The sequence below is a fragment of the Cololabis saira genome, chromosome 8 (genome assembly GCF_033807715.1).
Source record: "Cololabis saira isolate AMF1-May2022 chromosome 8, fColSai1.1, whole genome shotgun sequence".
Taxonomy (NCBI): domain Eukaryota; kingdom Metazoa; phylum Chordata; class Actinopteri; order Beloniformes; family Belonidae; genus Cololabis; species Cololabis saira.
In genome coordinates, this window is record NC_084594.1 from 17,040,691 (window position 1) to 17,061,781 (window position 21,091).

Sequence of the window (21,091 nt, forward strand, 5' to 3'; positions counted from 1 at the left end):
AGATGCTAACGGAGGCTAACGGACAGAAAATGTATCGGTGATTGGTGACAGTGAAAGTTACGGAAGAGAAAATGAGCGAGTGTTGAAATAAAGACAGTAATGTACCAGATATAGTGCTATTTTACCAGAAAACAGTCTAAGTTTTAGATAAAAAGTCGGGAGAGATCTGAGCCTGCAAACGCCGTAAGACGGCAGCAGCACAGACCGCAAACACCAGGAAGTGACGCGATGCGTGACGCAATACGTTACCCAATCAGCAAGCCCTGATGCCAGCCCATCTGGTAGTGAGACCAGATCGCTGTCTCTTTGTATGTCACTATTAAAATTTTCAAACACGTTTCCTATATGAAATAAGTCTCCATAGTTAAGCTGATTTATATAATGAACAGCAACTATATGTGTGTAATGTGTTTCTTGTGCCGGCGCAATCATAAAACGGCTGAAAAGAGGCACGGGGTGAGGCACGCACTTCTCCTGCCTCACGGTAGGGGGCACTAGTGAGCACAGGGATTCTTCTTGCGACTCATTGGCTGCAGAATAAGTGACAACAAGCAGGAGTTTACACTTAGTTTCAGAAGGAGCGGCGCATGGACTTCATTTATAAGTAAAGGTAAGAACATAATAACTTTTTTTTTTATTAAATGTGCTTTTTGTGCGCTACAGTTTGTATGTGTAAAGCATTTGTATGTGAATGAGGATATGAGGTTTTAAACATAACCAGTTAACTGCTGCCATTCAAATGGTGAATAAGTTGGTCTGGAAGGTTCATATGCTTGTAAATCTGACTGATGAAGTCAGTGCCTCACCATCCATGAATCTCACCGCACGTCACTGAAACAGACAATGCATGCATGATAAACCCGTGGAAATGTCACACTCCCTTCATCTCCACCTGCCCGACCCCCTTGCTTTGTTCAGCACGTAAATGCAAATAAAGTCCCATTTGGGGAAGTCTTTTGACATTGGGAATTAATTATTTTGTCTCTATCTGGATATTTAGCATTGAACATCTGACTTACTTAATATTTGTAAATGTTTTGTAAGAAAAGATTATTTAGTGCTTCTACATTTCTAGATTGTACCAATCACCATTTCATCTCACTATAGGAAGTGACATCACATGTTGACAGCGTGTTCAGGCACGCCCCCCTGGAAATAAGGAGAGGGGAGAGGGCATGAGATAAACTGTGGTAGATTCAGAGGCAGACATTGGATTGGCATGGCTCTGAGCAGCTCAGCACTGCAACCTATCCACGAACCTCCTGCCTGGACTTTTCGATTCTCTCTCTCAAACAGCCTCCAAATGGTGCTGAACAGGGGAATACTAAGCTGTGCTGTCTTTTTACAGCATGTTGCAGGGCATTGGGAGATAGAGAGGGAAAATTGAGGGGGGGAGGGGGGGGGCAACATCACCACACACTTGAGCGATGCTCCGTGAGCTTCTTTCTCTTTCTTTTCAGACCGTCGGGCTTTTCTGCACCTCGGACTAATGGAGGAATGCAACGATATTACTTTTGGCTTGTCATGCTTGAATCACAGCTTCATATATCCTTTTGTGTCAGAGCCCTCATTGTCTTTGTCTGTCACTGCCGCCAGACCAAGTGTTGGGTAGTGTGGCGGACACAGCCTCCTCCTCAACCTCCCTCTCCCTTGTCTGTATCCCCGACTTCTCTTCACTCACGGCTCACTCATCTCTGTTTCCCTCTTCTAATCTACCCTCCCCTCTGTGCTTGGCTCATTTTTTCTCACTGCCTACTATCTCGCTCTTGGTACTTATTCAAAGCAGGCAGGGTGCTATTCTATCTTAGCAGCTTGCTACATGATCTTTCGGAAAACTGTTTTTGCTGCTGGTCTGCTGCCTCTCAATTCCCGAGTCCTTTCAGATATCTATCTCCATAACTTCAGGATGTTCATTCAGGAGGATTGATCCTCTCCACCCCTTTCACTCACCCCTTCCCCTCCCTTGTCCTGATCTCCTGTCCTCTGACCCTCAACCTCTTGTTTTCAGCCCCCCTCCCAGCTTCTCCTCTTTGTCCTTAACCTAAGCCTCGTCTTCCCTAACTCATTTCACCCTCCTGACCATGTTGCCATGTGTTTTCTGGCTTCAACCTATCCTCATTTTGCTGTCCTCTGCCTTATGGACCCGGGGGGAAAACTGCCCAAAAATGTGCTTGTGCCCAGATCCTCACACTGTGGACTGCAGCGGTCGTGGCTTGACCCGTCTACCCGATGAGATCCCCTTGGATGTCCGCAGGCTTTTGCTGGCTGACAACTGGATACCTCGCATTCCCTCTGATTTCTTGGTTCTGTACAGCGACTTGGTCTATTTGGACCTCCGGAACAACTCCCTCTCCCTCATAGAACCTGGGACCCTAAGCACCTCTTCCAGGCTGGTCTTTCTTGACCTGGGCAGTAACAATTTGACTGAAATCCCTCAGGGGACTTTTGGGGAGTCTCGAAGTTTGATCAAACTGCGACTGGGAAACAACCCATATCTGAGCATGGTCAGTGAGGACGCTTTCCTTGGCCTCACGTCTCTGCGAGAACTTGAATTGGAACGTAATGCACTGTCTACTCTTAAGGTGGGGGCACTGAGTCAGCTGCCCTCCCTTCGCGTGGTGAGACTAGAGGGCAACCCTTGGGTGTGCAATTGCAATTTTGCCAACCTGTTTGAATGGTTAACAGAGAACAGTCAAAAGCTTCCAAATGGTGAGTACATCTCAGAGTCATTTTCTCTCCCTCTGTTTAACCAAAATAAACTATATCTGAAAACAACATTCAGCAGTAATATGGCAAATCCATTGCCATAACACTGGTCTATTTATGTTTTCCCTGAAGGAGAGGAAACCTTCTCTTCCTTCTTCCACCCTCACAGCCCATAACATGTAAGACTGAGTGTGTAATATAAGACAGAAGCATTTGTGTGAAAGTGACAAGCATGCATTATTTGTAAATCGAAACAGTTTCCAAAGATATCAACTCAAATTTTAGTGATGAAAAAAAAAAAACATGAATAAACAACACACATCAAGAATGAACCATGGTTTCAGATTAGTGTGTACACATAAACCAAACACAGACCACTATGTTTTACATTTAAAGGACTGACCAGTTTCTGGACGATTTTTATTCTAAGCTTGCCATTTGATGGATATGACAATTCAGCAATATCCAGGAACAATGATTTTTTTCTCTACAACAGTACAAATCAAACCAGTTTTCATATTCATTTGTTTATTGCTTTATCCATTTGATTTTTTTCCACATAGACTCCATCTACTACTGTGATTCAGCCAGGAGGGTTGAGTTACGTAATATCAAAGACCATTTGGTAGTTTTGCAAAGCAGCCTCGATGTGCACACGCTTATATGTGGAGCAAAACAAGACAAAAGGGATGTCACAACATCTCCTGAAAAGTATTGACTGTACTGTGGGTAAAACCTTTTAATTAGGAGTGGATTTTCTATCAACAAGTGAAGCTGCTGGGTTCATAAAGGGGTTTGCAAAACTATTTTTGTTTACAAGAGATCATTTGGGTGTTTAAGATATTTTATATTTCATTTAAGCTCATTGGGCTGCAAAAACACCTGTAGTTAAACATTTTGTTCCTTGATAATATTGAATTTTGTTTTTAATAAGATCATGAAATGTCTTTCAACTGAAGGTGAACCCAATGGCCACAAATGTCCTCACAAAGGACACAGACAGCAGTTATCTCATGAGAGCAGGCTAGGTCGCTGGAGCAAGGAAGCAAAACTAAACACATCTGACAGTTTCACCACACACGTCTTCTAACTCATGCTGTTGTCATTTTTAGATCAGCGTATACATGTGAAATACACAGATTTGATATGAGCTAAGAATTTATTGAGTACAGTTCAATCAAAACAGTTTACATTAGTAATACAGGTAATACTGTTCAGGGCAAACATGTTGCATAAAAATAGAAAGTAATTTCTATTCAAAGGTCAGGGTTATTAAGGTGGGAAATATGAAATACTGTATATATATACAAAAAGCAGTATTTGCTGAAAGTTGAAAACAGATAGAAATTTAATTTGTGAAGATCTTTGTAGAACAGTTGTGTTTGAGTAAATGACGGCTGTCAAGTGCAACAATTGTCTGTGCTTACAGTATCATTTGTACTTCTTTGTCCTTTATGTTTTTTGACACTTTGCTTCCTTTTTGATAAAACCAGCTGTTGTCAGTCAGTTCCCAGTTTAAAATAAGCTTTTAACCAATCATCTTTCAACCTCTTTGTGGCACAAGGGCTAAACACAGGTTTTGGGACTACTGCTTCCAAAATCTATGTTGGTTAAATAGTCACAACCCTCCACTGAGCATGGGGTGAGATCAATGAAGACGAATAGCCTACCTATCTTCCAAAAATCTAAATCTTGTTTAGATGCTAATTGCATTTGAGTTTCATGGCTTTAATTTAACTGCCCCAAAGCTTGGGCAGTGACTGGTTCTTGCAAACTGCTGACATCTCACGAAACAAAACTTCTCATATACATTTAGAACACCGTGTTTTTCTCCTATTGATTTAGCCCTCACTTTCCACTGGCATCTTTTATCATCTGCCCCAAAAGCAGACCATTTTGAGTCTACATGAAAGCAAAGTTGATAAACTGGCACAGCTTCTCTGTTCCCCAAGCAAGAGGCTCCATTAATCACACGTTCTAAGTGTCATCTACCTCAAAGTATAATGAACTGCATTATCAGGCCTGGCATCAGCAACCAAAAAAGGATCCAATGGCTTGGCCATGCTGCGGACATGGTTGCCAACTGCACTGCCCCTACACTCGCAAATTGAGTTGTTCGTGCCCATCTCACCTCATATGTGGCTTTTATATCCCATCAGTGAGTGTTTGTTTTATGTCCCTAGAGATGAGTCTGCCAGCTTGGAGCAAAACACACACACAGCCATGCTTATTTGTAAGGGATGTATCCACTGGCCTACATTTTCATTATTTTAATCACTTTCCTCAGCCAAATGGCTTCTGGTATTTACTTTCTAATGCTAACAATGCTACAACACTGAAGGACAAATATCATCTCAGCAATAACGTTTTTCATTTTATTAATAATACATACATATAGAAAATACATAATAATACAATATAGAAAAAAGGAGCAGAAATTACAGTTTACAACCCCTTTCTAAATTTCCTAACCTGTTGTCATCCTCAGTTTGTACTGTCGACTGGAAATTCTTTGCTTCTCATTGTAAGCACATAAGAGTATGACACAGCTACAGCAAATATTGCATATCATGTTGCTCATCATTATAAATATAGCAATATCAATGCAGTTTTTGAAGATTTATCTTTTTGATTTGTGATAAATCTTCGAGACAGATATTGTTTTTTATAATTTCTACAACAGACAATAAGACATGAAACAGAAGAAATGCTCGAACCGAGTTTTATAAATACAACTAGTTCACAGGCGGTCATCATACTGCCCGGCCTAATTAATGTAATGTTCGAGCTCTCTGTTGCAGAAAAAATGCTATGAACTCCACTTCTAGTAATACTGTATTAGACGTGGTTACACTAAAACTGATGAACCTTCATTAGTGAATGAACTTCACTTGATAAGTGCTACATGTGTCAACACTAACAACGATCAGCAGAGGATTTTGACTTCAAATCTTATGACAGACAAAAAGTACAGAAATCTCAGTTATGGTTGTATCAAGTGTGCTGTTTTCATTCTTGAGGGAGTTGCATGATCAAGACAGGCTAAAACCTTATGAAAAGTGTGGACTCTCTTAAAAGTAGGAGCTTTACTGATATTCCAAAAATGTTCAATTAACTACAAAATAATTAATACCAAGACACTGCATAAGATTATAATATATATATATAAATGCATAAATAATACACACATATACAGTACACACACACACAATACCTCTTTGAGGCAGTCAAACTGCTTCTCACATCACTGTTATGCAGATGATACACAACTCTACCTGTCATTCCCACCGGGCGACCCATCTTTGCATGAATCTCAGCTTGAATCTCTTATCTACCCTCATAGATGAGGGATAATTACCTTCAACTTAACCCATCTAAGACTGAAGTTCTGGTTATCACTGCCCATCATTTGTTCAGCTTCGATATCCACCAAAATATTGACTCTACTTGTGCCAATCCCCCGAAGGCTACAAATAACCCGGGTATCATGTTTGATGACTAGTTATCTTTTCTCTGACCATGTTGGCTCACTATCCTGGTCGTGTCACTTTGCTCTCTAAAGCCTTCAAAAGATAGGACTGCTCTACTAAAACACAACTCCCTGTCACTTGCCAACATGGTGATCTCGGGCTACGGGCATGCCTATATGAATGTGATTGTAAAGCCTTACACCCCTTCACAAGAACACACAATAGCCTTGTCCTCTCCCATGTTGTCGGTGGAACAAGTTACCTGTGGCCAGAAGAGCAGTTGTGCCTCTCTTATGTTCAAGCAGGTGTTGAATACCGTCGTCTTCCAAGAACACCTTCTGTCGTAAACTGCACTCCCCTTTTAACCTCCCGAGCACTTAAGTGCTGTCTTAGTGGCACTTAGACACAATTAAAACACTTTAAACAATTGTATTTACACCTACTTTGTGATCTTCTATATTTACTTTGAATTGGTAAGATTGGTGGAAAATTGGGGTAATATGTCAGAATACAATCTATTGTGTATTTTGTGTTTTGAGATTGACTTAAATCTCCGTACAATCTCCAGACACTGTTTCTGAAAAACAAGTCTTACAAGAAAGCAATTAACGTGTGAATGATTTTTTTCAAGATTCATTATAAAGATTAATATGTTAATATTTAGAATGACACAGAGGTATGTGTTTGTTCTTTCATTGGATCTTTAAAACTTTCACAGGGAGATAGCGGAAAATGATTGAATAATAAATTGAAATTTGGTGTTTTCATGCATTAAAATTCAAATACATCTTTAAAAAAATGCAGTACAGATTAATTCCAGATTACATTAAATTACTCTCCTCATCCTTAAATTTAAAAAGTAAAGAAAGCAGTAGATAAAACAAAACTGGGCTGCTATTTTAAGAGGTTTCCCAAGATATTTATGGCTTCCTCCATGAATGCATGCATGAAGTAACACCTGCAGCCCCCATGCTGTAAATTCAATTCCCATTTCATTTTTCACTTCTTGATTTCCCCCGTGATTTTAAATTCACAATGCAGCACACCTCTCTGTTTGCATTGCTTTGATTACTACGTGTCAGAATAAAGAGTTGTAGGAATATGCTTGAAATTTGATGTGCTTGGTAAGATAAAAAAGAAAGTTTCCGTTCTGATGCTTATTCTTTAATTCTTTCCCGCTTGCAGTTTATGCAGTTTTGGAAACAAATGCTATATCTCTCAGCTAAAGAACTGCCGTTAGCTAAAAAGTTTCTCTTCACAGAAATATTCTGATCTGTCAAATGAACCTATTACGCTTTTTGAGTAATTTTATTTAGCTTTTAGGGGACCATATAAAAGCCTTTTTTTGCCACCAATCAGGCTCATAAATGTTTCATTGGAAGGATGAGTGTAAACATGATCCACTGCTGTCTCCAGTGCTCTTGGGTTAAGGATGAACAAAGGCCATGTATAATTCAGAGTGACACAGTTCTGTGGCACATTGGCCAGGGTAATTGGAGCTAGAGCTGCCTCCAGGGCAGGGCAGGCCAATTTCTCATGGGAGATGGGTGGCTGACAGTGAGGCCCGTCGTGGCGTTGCTATCAACACTATTCGTGACCTGAACAGTTTCCCTCCAAACTAACAGTTCATGTGACACCTGGGTCAGAGTCTGAGTTTTCCTTCACGGTCTATCAAGTTGCCCCTTGGAGACCAGTTATCACACTGCACAAACAGCTCTGGAAACATGACGGCCTCGACACACGCGCTGCACACACATTATGCCACACCGCTCCATACGACATTGCTTGCTATTTTTCCCACCCATGGGTATGCGATGAGAAAATATCTGTTCTATTAACACAGGCTGACAGCTTGTTTTATCATGGCCTAATTTAATGTTTATTTAAAGTTGGGATGTGAGAGAGATAAAGCTGGCAAGGGAGAGAGAGACGGGAGGGAAACGGTGCACTGAATTTAAAAAAGCGATAGCATCATCTGATGAATATATATAAGAAGAGAGGGATATTCTGCCAAAGCCCGAAGTGTTGTTTCTCTGCTAATGTCTGATTGATACATGTCTTTGTGTTGTGGACATCTGAATAGCAATATTCATGGCATTCACATTTGAGCGTTCAATCAAGATGACGAATGATAACTGAAAAAGAGACGAGGAAATAAGGTTATTCCTTTAACAGTAAACCATCATCACTTGTACTTTAGAATAGAAAAATGTAATAAGTGTCCCCCTGTGCTTTGGAGTGAAATATCATGTAAATGAATGCAGAGCAGTTAGTGAAACTCCACTATACCCGTCTCAATGATTCATCCTTGTCCCCTGTCACTTCAGTACTTGTCATTTCGCACATTTATTTTACACATTTTTCAAAAACCTTTTATTATCCATATGTTGCTTTCGACTTTACAACATAACTTCTCATTCAGATTTTGTGCACTGAACTAAATATGTAAGTCCACCTTCAGTTATGCCTGACTAATGTCATGCATATCTATCGTGTACTGCACTTGAGTGGCATCTTCAGTTAGTTTAATAGAGTAGGAAGGACACAGTCGTGTGACTCATCGTCACAGCTGGAGTATATACACATGCACGAGTGCGTCCCCACCAGTGCTCCAAGAGCAAACAAATGCGTGAGCATGAGCACAACTTTGCAGAAGTACAACTTGGGTGAAGCTTTTGCTGCAGAGATCAATCTGGCCAAACAGTGTGCTGTTGAGGGAGGGAAGACAAATAAGTCCTTCCAGCATCAGTCTCCTACAAGGTTGATCAATCACGGCTGAGACAGAGGGGTAACATATCGTGTCACCTGGCTGTAATCCTAAAAGTAATCCATCAACTGTACATGCCAGGACTGTAACATATCTGTGTGAGCAGACATACCTGAGAGTGTAAGGACGTGATTTGTGTTACATTAGTGGATAGTAGCCTGATCTGCAACGCCGGTTTGAACAGTCCCAGAGGTGGTTGGGGTAATTTAAGAAATGGAAACAATTGCAACACATCAGCGTATCAACTTACCTCATATCTTGGACTTTTTTTTATCAGTTATCGTAATAATGTCTGATTGGAATGACAATTAATAAGAAAATATTTTGCTTCCTATGAAAAGTCAGTCGTGGAAAGTTCCTGCTTCGATTGCTTCTAAGCCTAATAAAAGTGTTAAAAAAATATACAGTATATAAACACAATGTTGAAGCTTAGCATCTTCATCCCAGTTTAACCTCTGTCGAAATGTGCTGCAGTCAAAGCTGGCCAAGGATGCTAAACATTTGAAGGCTAAAAACAAAGGCCTTCTGAATATCACTGCCCAATCATTAAAACATGATGATTTCACAATAACTGCTGCTGTGTATGCTAAGAAAAAAAAAGAAAAAAAAGTGTGCCGGGCTATGTTCTGGTAGCGTGCACTGTAAATAGCTTTAGCCCTATTCTTTCAGATGCAGCTTTGTGGTACATCAGTCCTGGGAGGATGTAATGATCTAATACTAAACAAATCAAACCATTAAGCAGGCTTACTTGCTGATCTTATAAGGCTAACATGCTCATACTTTAGTGTCAGTCTATGATAGATAAGCGGTTAAGGCTGCTCAGGTTATACATTTGGTAAAAAGATGGATGTCGCAGAACACTTTTTTTACCAAGAGAGGCTTTAACCGTTTGCACATTGAGCTCCTGTGGTCTTAAAGTAATTGGTGAAACAACTTTCCAAAATAATTTGTTATTCCCATGGTGATCTACTGTCTGAAAGTATATTGGGTGTAAATTGGATACAAAGAATAATTTACAAAGGTCGGTTCCCCCATAAGTCGTGAACTGCCCCATTAAACAGCAAAAAGTCGAGGTGAAGCTTAATGTTACCTTGCTGACCATAAATCCTGTAGGTCTGTGGAAAGAAAGCGCAAAATACCCTGGTTGCTTTGTTTTCAGCAGCAGCAGCAGCATTCATCATATGAAATGCAAATAATAGAATCTGATATATCACTAAACCAACTGCAAAAGTACATTTGACTGTAAGAATGTGTAAATAACACAATCTTTAGAAGAAACTACTGTAACACAAACATAAAAATGATAATTCACTGTCTTGCTTGCAAATCCTATAGATCATGAAGTCCAAGCTTTAATGTTTTAAATCAGTCTCTTATGGATATGTAGCTTACTCTGCAGAGATTATGTGTCTCCTGCAAAGATGCTTGTCAGGAAAAGCCCAAGGGTTCAGAGCCTTCCACTGATGCCAACATTTTTTTTCTTTTTTTTCAGTTTAATGAGAGTTGATTTGATAGAATGGGATATTTTCAAGCACACCAGTCTCCAGATCCAGCCCAGTTGGCAGTAAAATATGATGCCATTTTACATTCTTGGAATGATATTTTCTGCTCATACCCTCTACATATCTCATGTATACATTTTTCATTTGTATTTAATTTGCCAACGCCCTTTCTGTTGCGTGACGGGTCAATCCGACGCACTTTCATCAGGCTGACATGTGATAAACCACAGCACAACGTTCTTATTTTAACATGCATTTTGCTGTTAAGACTTCTTTTTTCCATTCTTTATGTATTCTTTGGTTTCAGCTGTGCACCAGATCTATTTATTTATTTTTTAACTTTACTCAATAAGAAACCTGGCTCGGTCTGGGAAATATTAAATATAAAACTATACCAAAGTATTTTCAAACAAGAAGGCAATGCAAGGTATATACAAATTATTTCCATGAATATTACCCACTAAAAGTGACTGCAGTGATGTCTGTTCACACATTGGGCACAAACCTGATGTGATGCGATCTGAAAAAACCTTCGAAAACAACTGGGTTTTGATCTTTGATTGCACTTACAAGTAAAAAAGGATTTAGGCAGTTAATTCACATGTAAAGGTTAGAGCCAGGCTGCTGCTCTGCGGGCAGACAGAGGTAAAGGAAGGACAGCTGCTGCAAGAGAACAGTCTGCAGCTTCATAACTGTTTCTTCAATGCATTGGCAACATTTGACCCTTGATGATTCTTTGGAAAAAAAATTTCTTTGAGATGGCAACAACAAAAAGCAGGTTTAAGAAAGTCTACAGCTTGTTGCTGAGAAATAAGTCAAGGGTGTGTCTTTGCAGTGACTGTTATGTCAGACTATATTGGTAGAAGTGGTACTGTCTGATTATATGAAAAACAATATCAATGAAGAAGAAAAAAAAATACTGAGAATCCAACCCTGAACCTCAATAAGGTTTAGGCATAAGATATATGAGGTTAGGGTTTAAGAAAAATACTTTGCCTTCACATACACCATGGACAATAAATGCTGATTCTTCTTAATTTATCTAATGTAGCATTTGTAATTATAGGAAATGTTCTGACCAAGTGGACATTTCTGATCTATACATATATTAATTACTCAAGCTAATCGTTTTTTTTTTCTTTCTTGAGGCTGATAATAAATTTTCAAAGTAACGTTCATCAGATGGAGGTTTTTATGTGCCTGCGCCATACTTTACTAATAGAACTGGTCACTCTGCCAGCCTGTCTCGGTCTAAAGCGGGCTATACTGTATTTCTTAATGTAAACATTATGTTTTTAATTCCTTAACCTAACCAGGTCCCTAAATATAAGCAGGTGAGATAGACAATATCTGAAAACAAAGGTGAAGTTAACAGTTATACTGTATGTCTTCATAGCTATCCTGGGGATTTCTCACATCTTTCGCAATATTTCATGGCACTGATTAATCAGTAAAAACCAATAAAAGAAACTTTGCTATTTATTTTCTCAACTGGCTTTTTTTTACTCCATTAAGATGAATTACAAGCCTGCAACTCTTGGTGGGGTCTCGTGTTAAAAGGATGGCTTGTATGTCACATGTTATTCACTGAACATATAGAAAAGGAAAAACCGGACAGATCTGTGTCTAAAACCATCACTGTGTCGATGAAGATAAACAAACCACATTATAAATATAAACTATTTACCTCAAACACAAATAGTCAGGACTGTCTTTCCAGTACATGGGATTCTTAGTGTCATTCACTGGGGTTTTACTGAGGTAACATAAACAGCTTTCGAACATTTAAATAAAAAGGATCAAAGCATGCTTTCTGGATTTCTCTGCACACTTTACAACACAATGGTTTCCTTTTTCTACTTCATTTCAAATGCAACCATCCATTTATAGGAGCAACACTTGATTTATTTTGTGAATCAGTCAACTTCTGAGACTTTATAAGTCAATTTGTAAAATAAAAGACCTCTAATTTTAAATATTTTGTCACATTTGTCTCTGAAAATCCTCTCAAATGATATAGTGTGGTTTGCATGGCCAGCAAGTCAGCATTGTCTTTCCAGAAGACTTTCAAATTACAATGTGATTTTAGTTGAGCAGTTTGAGCACATGTACTTTAAAAGTTACTGGTGTCAATTTCTAAGAACTGAACATGCGCAGATCCGGTACCCTATTCACATGTTCCTTAAGTATTCCTGCCGTAAGCTCCTCACAGCAGAGCTTTTGTAATGCTTCTCTGGTTGCTTACGGCTCATAGACCCACGGATGCTCCAGCTTTTACTGAGAATGTTCTGTAACGGTTTTGAAGCAGTCCTCCAAAGATCCTTCCATGTTTCTGTATACAAGCAAATTGCGTATATTGATAGTGAAAAAGAGAGCAAAAATAGATTGTTTATCGCAATATAAAACTACACTGTTCTTGTTTACTGTCCTGTGATTCTGGGTGTTTAATAGCTTGTGTTCTCCTAAATGAATGTTAGATGAGATGTGACAAATCTATTTTGTATTAGGGGATTAGTGTCACCATGTTTTATCAAGCTCTTAAAGAGTTCAGTTACAAACCTAATTAATTGTGTAGTAAGTCAATCAGAGGACCATGGAAACCAATTCCACGCTATCACAAATTCCACTATTTCTTTTTCCATCAGCACTTAAACAAGTTAAATGTCATTTGTGAATGTACCAATCTTTACCCATCCAGAAAACCCATTATTTCTATGTTGAGTTTTAAGTTTTGTTTATCGTAAAATCAGCAATGCTCAAATACTTTATTTAGAAATGCCAGACACTGATGGAAAAAAAAAGGGAATTCGGTACATAATTCAATTTGTTGAGTGCATTCAACAAATTTATATTAAAAGGAGATGTTCCACTTTTATCACAAGAAAAACATCCTTCAATTGCTTTGGAAGATGCTGAGACTGCTGAGCAAAGACCCATACATTGCAAAGTGTGTCCATTTGCATGCACACCAGTGGAGAGTAGCCACCCACATTGCAAGCCTTCATCTCAAACCCCACAGTGTTGCATGCAGTATGTTTACTTTTCAATATGAAGGGACACATTTATTATATTGTTGTGAGTTTGATAACTGGAAAATACAACCTTTTAGTTTGAAAAAGTATTTCAGGTCTAAATGGATCTTCCTTCAAATTCAAGCTTTAAAAAAAAAGGGGTCAGTTGATAAAATCAAGTGAACGATGGGCATGTGAAAGTGAACCATATGTGTTTGCAGTCTTAGAAATATACATGGTAAAACTGACCTCAGCGATCAAGTGATATCATTTGGTATCATGTGTTTGAAAAGAGAACTCATCTTGAAATCCAATAATAGTGAGTAATTAATGATGTCTGAATAACAAACTATGTGAAAGCAACAGAGAGGCGGAGGAACATTCAGAGTTTTCCTGTGTTTATTTTGAAATTAGGTTTTTTGAAGCACTCCTTTAGATTTCTTTATGTTGTTTACATTCTTATAACCTTAAGTGTGAATCCAGCAGCACAGATGTTTTTTTTGGGGGGGAACAATCAGCTACAAAAGCTGAGCAATACATTGTCAGAGACACAAAGACGAGTTATAAGCTATTGCTGCTTACACTGCTTTTGAAAAAACATTACAACAAATATAAAAGCGCCTTTAAGAGTCTGCAACTACACATCACTTTGACCACATTTGTATCAGCACTATGACTCTAACTCTTATGTGAGGGCTTATTACTCTGTAGAATTGAGGTATTATAATCATTTACTACTTGAAATAAAAGTACTTCATAAATCAGGCAACTCAAACTGCATTTCAGCATTTTATTTCAATCATAATTGGTGTTGGGTGCTTGAGCTGTGGATTTAACTCGCAAAAGTGCATCACCTTTAAAATAAAACCTTTACACAATCAATTATGTAATAGTTTAATTCTTGCATTGGACATATCACAGAATCAGGGAGTGGCCGTGTCACAACACCATGATCCACTGTTGTGACTCCAGCAATAAGGGACAAAACCTAAAGAAGGAGAAGAGATAAAAACGGTCCTCTGGCTCTTAAAGAACCAGTTATTTAAGTTCTGCAAGACTGCAAAGTGGCTATATTTCTCTGGAAAGGTTTCAGCATGTCTAGTTAACTTCTTTAATTCCATTTCCGGTTTCTATTCAGGGGTGGAAGGCATGGAGTGCTCCCTCCCGATGGACGGCAGGCGAGTTTCACTGAAACAGCTATCAAAGGACAGCTTTCGTGAGTGCCAGGCAACCCTGACTCTAACAGACTTGCTCATCATCATTTTCTCTGGCATCTCTGTTTCCGTGGTAGCCATTATGACAAGCTTCTTCCTGGCCTCAACCGTTCACTGCTTCCAGCGCTGGAGTAAAGGCACCAAGGGAGATGAAGAAGAGACTGAGGAGTGAAAAGGATTTCTTTTTAAGGGCCTGGTACTTCAAACAGTTGGGGTACACTGGAGACAACGTGTGCCCCATGGTGTTTTCTACACGATGAATATTCTCAACAGCGGGACTTTGGCGTGGTACAGTTGCAGTTTGCACATGGACATCTGTAAAATGGTAATAAAAGACATTCCCAAGGAATGAGTACCATTAAAGATCAGTGACTGTGCTGCTAGGCGAGTGGAATGAAAAATTATAGAGATGATATTTTTTCTCTGTGAACACCTCTTGTCATCATTTTCAACCACTGGACCTTGGCTCAGTGTCAAAAAGGCCTCCAGAAATATGCTGAGGCCAAGACCTTTGTAATGAGAGAGAACTAGATCACAATAAATCACACAAAGAGAGGTCTTGCTGCAGTGCCCTCCAATATTGGTCTCAGAAAAACCAAAAACTTTGCAGCTTTTCCTCTGGCTGGACATTCAGCTTTGGGAATCTGAAGTTTGGGTTTGGGTGAGGCAACCCTTGATTGCCTGACAACCCCAAACAGATAGCATGTCATAGCTGCCAGTATTTGCTGACATGTCCAACCACTTGCAGTGTTTTCGGACAACCTCGCTAGCTCACGTTAAGAGGCCATCCTCAAGCGCAGAAGAAGGTTAAGACCGTTGCTTCTTCTGCATGTAGGACTTAGGAGGGGAAGGAAGCTGACCAAGAAGGGTTTTGCAAGCAGGAAAATCCCAGTTAGCGTACTCACAATTTCCACAGTATTTATATTCTATAATCACAAATTTATATCCAAAGAAATTGTGTCTAGGAAAACATAGAAATCAAATGGATAGACTGTAAATTGTCCAAATTGAAAAAACTGTGAATCTAGTAGAAAGAAGTTCTTGAAATAGATATATATACACACTGTAATCTTTAAAATGATGGCAAATACAATATTAAATCAGAGTCTATGTAGAATTATTATGTTGGCGATGCACTCTAGAAGGGGAAACTAATTTAGGCGCGGCCCTAATCACATCATGTAGATGATCCTGTCTTCATCTGCCAAAGATTAGACAGAGGACAGACACCCTACAAGGACTTTGTTGTGGACGACGTGTTAGTGAGTTAGGATAGCTCTGAAATAGAACGCAAACTACACTTTGCATAAACACATTGTACTCAAACAGTTGTGGTATCCAAAGATGATCATTTTCTTCCCGTCTGTCTGTAACTAACCAGCAGTCTTGGCTTCACATGCTGTCTTTGACCTCTATTTTAACAGGGTGGCCACTTCAGAAGTACTAGAAGTAAAAGGTTAGTTTCTTGAGGAATCCATCACTGTGTGTTGTTGTCTTTAAGATGCTCATCAGCTTATTGTCCATTTTACTACATATTATCGTAAATTTGCAGATTTGAGTAAATCAAAACTGTATCATCGGCTTCTGCATTCTCAAAAAAAAAAAAAAAAAGGTATTACAATACTCCTAAATGTAATAAACCAGAACCCTAAATATTTTGGATGTCTGTTTGTTATTTGCTATCAGTATATTCATATCCTCAGTGATTACTACAAATGCTAAGATATATTATTTAGTTTCTCACATTTTTGTAAGGCATCAGTAGATCATAAAAACTGAGATGTAGCAAAAAGAATGTCAAGCTTCTAAATGCAAATAAGCTGTGGATATAAAAAGAGCCATGAGCAAATGAAAAGAAAAAAAGGAAATCAATTATTTCTGCTTGGTTAACGTGAGACCCTTTAGAACAAGTTGTAACCTTAAGTTTGCAGCATTCTGAAGCACGTTCTGCAGAAATGACTAAAAAGTGTGGCCTTATGCATTTCTTTTCTTTTTTCATTTCTATATGTATCAATGAAAGCACAAACAATTCAAAAAAACAACTGATATCATCACAGTACACTCTCATAAGAGATGTTGCATTATACTGTATGTTGTCACCAGTCTGCATTTAATTTATGTGTGAAAATACGTGCTGTGATGAAATGGCAGATCCCCATGAAGAGTGTCCTATTTTAACTACCTGGATATTTTATATTTGATAGAATTTGGTTCACATCGAGTACAAATTCCCACTGCAAATAATTCAAACTGACCTTTCACTAATCTCCTCTGCTGAACTGCCCAACACGGTAGCAGGCTTGTAAGGCTTTAGATTCCTCCATATGTCAAGGCTGCAGGAAGGTCTAGCATAGGACAAAGATCAAAATATCTCACGAATATGGACAATAGCACATTTTGCAAGAGGTCCACACGCAAGTTAAAATGAAAGGAATCGCAAACTTGACCTCATTTTGCTTCTGAATTACAAGTTTAAATCTGGAAAACAAAAACCACATTAGATCCACTGTTTTGCAGCCAAGATGCTGCTGCATCCAAATTTAGCGTAATCACAACAGCTCAGTCCTGCGCCTACGACTCAAGCAACGCCAGCCAAACTTAAAACAGACACCACAAGCAGGCATCACAATCACAATGACATAATTCGTAGAAAAAATTGCCAAATTTGTGCTGGTTTATAAAAACTGTCCTTTCATTTTCAAGATTTTTAAAGTAGGTTCAGAGGGAGGTTGTTATTCTTTCCTAATCCCAGCCCCCGATCGCTTTTAAACCTAAACAAACAGTAAAATACATTAAAAAAGAGACATTTATCAAACCATAGTAAACGTGGACTGCGTTGAACCGGTCTTGGTTCTCTCGAATGACACACATGTCTTTAGAATTTAAAACTACTCTAGATAATAAAATAAAATAAGATAGTTCCAGGAAATTCTGTGCCTGATACTGTCATGTTTGTCGAGTTTCATTCAAGAGAATGAAGCATATTAAACACTAAATCACCAGCAAATTTTTATGTTAAGCACCCGATCGGTTCAAAATTCATGTTTGAATAAGCAACACGATAATTGTATCTTTTATTTGGCTAGCTATATACACTTGTTCTGCTACTTTGACCACAAGGCTAGTTTTATGTCAATGTTTTTGTATTTCCAAACCAAAATAAATCAAAAGCCAACAAGCCTGCTGTTATAGAAAATGTAAAAAAGACAAAATTCTGTAAGCAACCAGACAACAAATGTTTGAATCAGTCACTTACGAGAGGCGAAATCTGAGCATTATTAAAAGATGGTGGGGGTTAGTGAAACGGGAAATACTAAGACTTGTCTGCATTTAAAACTAAAGGGGAATGCCATTTATTTTCATGTTTGAATAATGTTATTTCAATTTAATTGTGACAGTTTGGTTAGGATCAATGAATTTTTGGCTTGTAGCCTGAAGAATATGGTCTCGGTTTTGAGTACAAACAGGCAAAAACTGTCTGGAAAGGGACATTTAAAATCTCAGACAGAGAAAATCCAACATGTTGGTCCATGAAGAGGATACTCACATGAGCAGAAAACAAATATATATATATATGAATTGGAGGAGAGTTTTTATACATATCATGATTTGCAACTACTGTGTAGTTACTGTATTCATGCCATTTATTATGTTAACTTAGTTTTTGGCTTGCAAGGTTTTAGCATGATTTTCTCTTACTTATTTTTATTAAAAAACAAAATCCGTACATTAGAGCATGCTCTGTTGAGTTACTTTACAGGTTCAACTTCAGATTCATGTCTATTTTTCTATTACACCTTTCAGAATGAAGCAGTCATTTACGTTGTGATTTCCCAGAATACCTTTCAGGCACTGCACGCCCTGGAAAGCAGAGACAGTGGTGGCTCAACTTGTATAGCGTAGCTTGATATTGCTTAAAATACCAAAATCCATGTCATGTTTTGTCAGATACATGTCAGAATGGCTCACATCTATATTAGGCTATATGTGACGGAAGAGAGTGTGACGATGCTGCTGCTGCTCCTGCTGCTGAATGCATTTCCAAATGTCAATCAGACTGTATGTGTAGCTGTAAATTGATGTTGGGGAAAAAACCCATGACAATAAAATACTTTTCTTTCTTCCCCTTGGTCTTTATTTGCAATTAAATCTATTTAGGATGTTTTTTTTTTGTGAATATATCCACGATGAGGCAAAATAACAACACTGTAGGAAAAGAAAATGCTCTAAATGGACTCAGAGTGTGAATATCTATATTTTTTAACACTGTTCGTTCGTTGGTTCTTAAAACCTGAAAACAGTAGAAACGTAATCAAAGAATCATCACTGGAAGAAAAGCTATATGCCTCAGTCATATTTTTTCATCTTTCACCTTCATATTCAGGGATTCACAGTTTTTGTTTGGTCACAGGAGCAATAAATACAACAGTAGACACACTGCAGAGTGTGTGATTTCTCTGTTTTCACACTGCAGGTATGCAAATGTTTGAACTATTTTTGGAAACGTTTTTTTTGGAAAAGGTTGGGGGAAAAAAAGGAAGAAAAAAAAAATCAGCCAACATCTGATTGCATAACAAAAATTCCAGCCTGTTCACGGACAGTCTGTTTTATTCAGTGCTAATCTTTGTGCACATACTGTGGGCAGTAGTGCCGTATGATAAAAAGGATAACAGTCAGACAGAAAGCAACTGACATCAGTGCAATCCAGTAGCAGGAAAACATTTCTCCCATTTCTGGTAATTGTCTCCTGATCATCATTGAGTTATTTGTCCATGTAGCACTGAAGACACAATAAGTGTTACTTCCTTGGATGACATATATTGTATGTAGAGAGTATTTTATCCCTCATCCTGATGATTCAGTCCTCCATATTTTCTCAACATGTGCTGCTGTCATGTCATATTGTGATCTAAAGCAGTGTATGTGCTTTTACTAAAGAAGTTCAGAGTCAAGAAAAACCATAGGATGAAAACTGCTCTCCCTGACTGAAGATGTAATCTTGACAGTGAGCAGAATGACGGCGCACTGCACAGAGGAATCATTTACTGCAAATCAAACAGGAATTACAACATCGGACAGGGATTATCATGCACGGAAGATAGGAGCATGCTGTGCTCATGCACCGCTAAAGAGAGGTCTGTGAGGGTGGTGGTCGTGATGAGGATTTTCCTGCAACCATTTACCTCATTTGGTTGTCATGACTACACAGCCGGAGGCCTGAGCACTTGGACGGCGAGGCGGGAACGGGGAGAGGGAGGGATGCTGGGAAGCATGGCCCTGCAGTGTGGTTGCCTCGCCTGCTTTTCCACGCATCAACTAACCCGACCTGGCAGTTAAGCAGAAGAAATATATATATATAATAATGTTTCCACAGAGCTATATCCCCCCGACCCATAATCTACCCTCTTTCATTTGCCTGCAAAGGGACGTGTAATAGACCAGATAAATATTGCAAGAGTATGTTAATGCCATTGAAAAGAGGAAGATTATTATTAAACATAAACGATTGGAGGTCCATGGTTAAAGAGAGTTAAAACAAAGAGAAAGACAACATATTGTACACATTTAAAAAGGTGAAATATGATGTTCTTCCTGAAAAAAAAGGGGCGGGTTATAGTCAGTGACATGCTTTCATCAAAATATCACATTGATTTGAAGGTCATGCTAATTAGCTTGGTGAAATACATTAGCATGGAGATTTGGTTTAACCAGAATTTGAAAAGAAAAAGAAGTTTCATTGTTTCATGGTAGGGAATTCCGGTTCCATTATTGATATCGCTTATTGATTCTCATCAAGTTACGGTACAAATATAATACAAATTACTTTGGTTACATTAACACTTTAATCTTAAGTATGCACCAATATTTTGCACTCAATTTCAACTAAATCAAAGCTGGCTTAAAGGGAACCCTGGCTATTAAGACATGTAGGTCTTAAAAGATAAATGTTGGTATCAATTATAACAATGTGATATAAAAAACCTTTTTGATGTCTTCTTTTTTATAAAATTTGAAAATATAATTGAACTCGTAGGTCGCCATTGTTGTTTACGTCGCAATGCACTCTGGGTAGTGACATCAGTCGGTTGCACCTGCTGGCCCCTGTACACTGTTGTGACTGTTCCACGAGATAATCCAGGGGATAAACATGTCATCTGTTCAGCCATTTCAATTTGAACCCGAGCGCAAGGTCAAGGAGGAGGACAACACTGAAAACATAACTCAAAACGAGCCAAATGAAGACCAAGAAAGACGGGATGAGGCGAGAGTGGGACAAAATCATGAGGACAGTGGCGCCGCCAGGATTCAATTTCATAATAGGCACAGAAACAGTCCGTCCACTGCTCTATACGGCTAATTTCAGGGTCCCACTCGGCCTGAATATTCCACTATCCAATAGGTAGAGAATAGATTGGTTGGC

General features: G+C 38.7%; 1 protein-coding gene across 1 annotated transcript; it reads left to right on the top strand.

Moving 5' to 3' along the window:
- Positions 1-1,418: 1,418 nt before the first annotated feature.
- lrrc38b (leucine rich repeat containing 38b) lies at positions 1,419-18,762 on the top strand. Its single transcript, XM_061726946.1, has 2 exons — positions 1,419-2,709; positions 14,595-18,762. The coding sequence occupies exons 1-2, from the start codon at positions 2,082-2,084 to the stop codon at positions 14,840-14,842; spliced, it is 876 nt and encodes a 291-aa protein (XP_061582930.1). The 5' UTR covers positions 1,419-2,081; the 3' UTR covers positions 14,843-18,762.
- Positions 18,763-21,091: the final 2,329 nt, after the last annotated feature.

What these genes read in the sequence shown, in the direction of transcription:
- lrrc38b (XM_061726946.1), top strand. Translation starts at nt 2,082, where the DNA reads ATGTTGCCATGTGTTTTCTGGCTTCAACCTATCCTCATTTTGCTGTCC. An exon ending in CAGTCAAAAGCTTCCAAATG is followed by an intron (nt 2,710 to 14,594) that starts GTGAGTACATCT and finishes GTTTCTATTCAG; the next exon opens with GGGTGGAAGGCATGGAGTGC.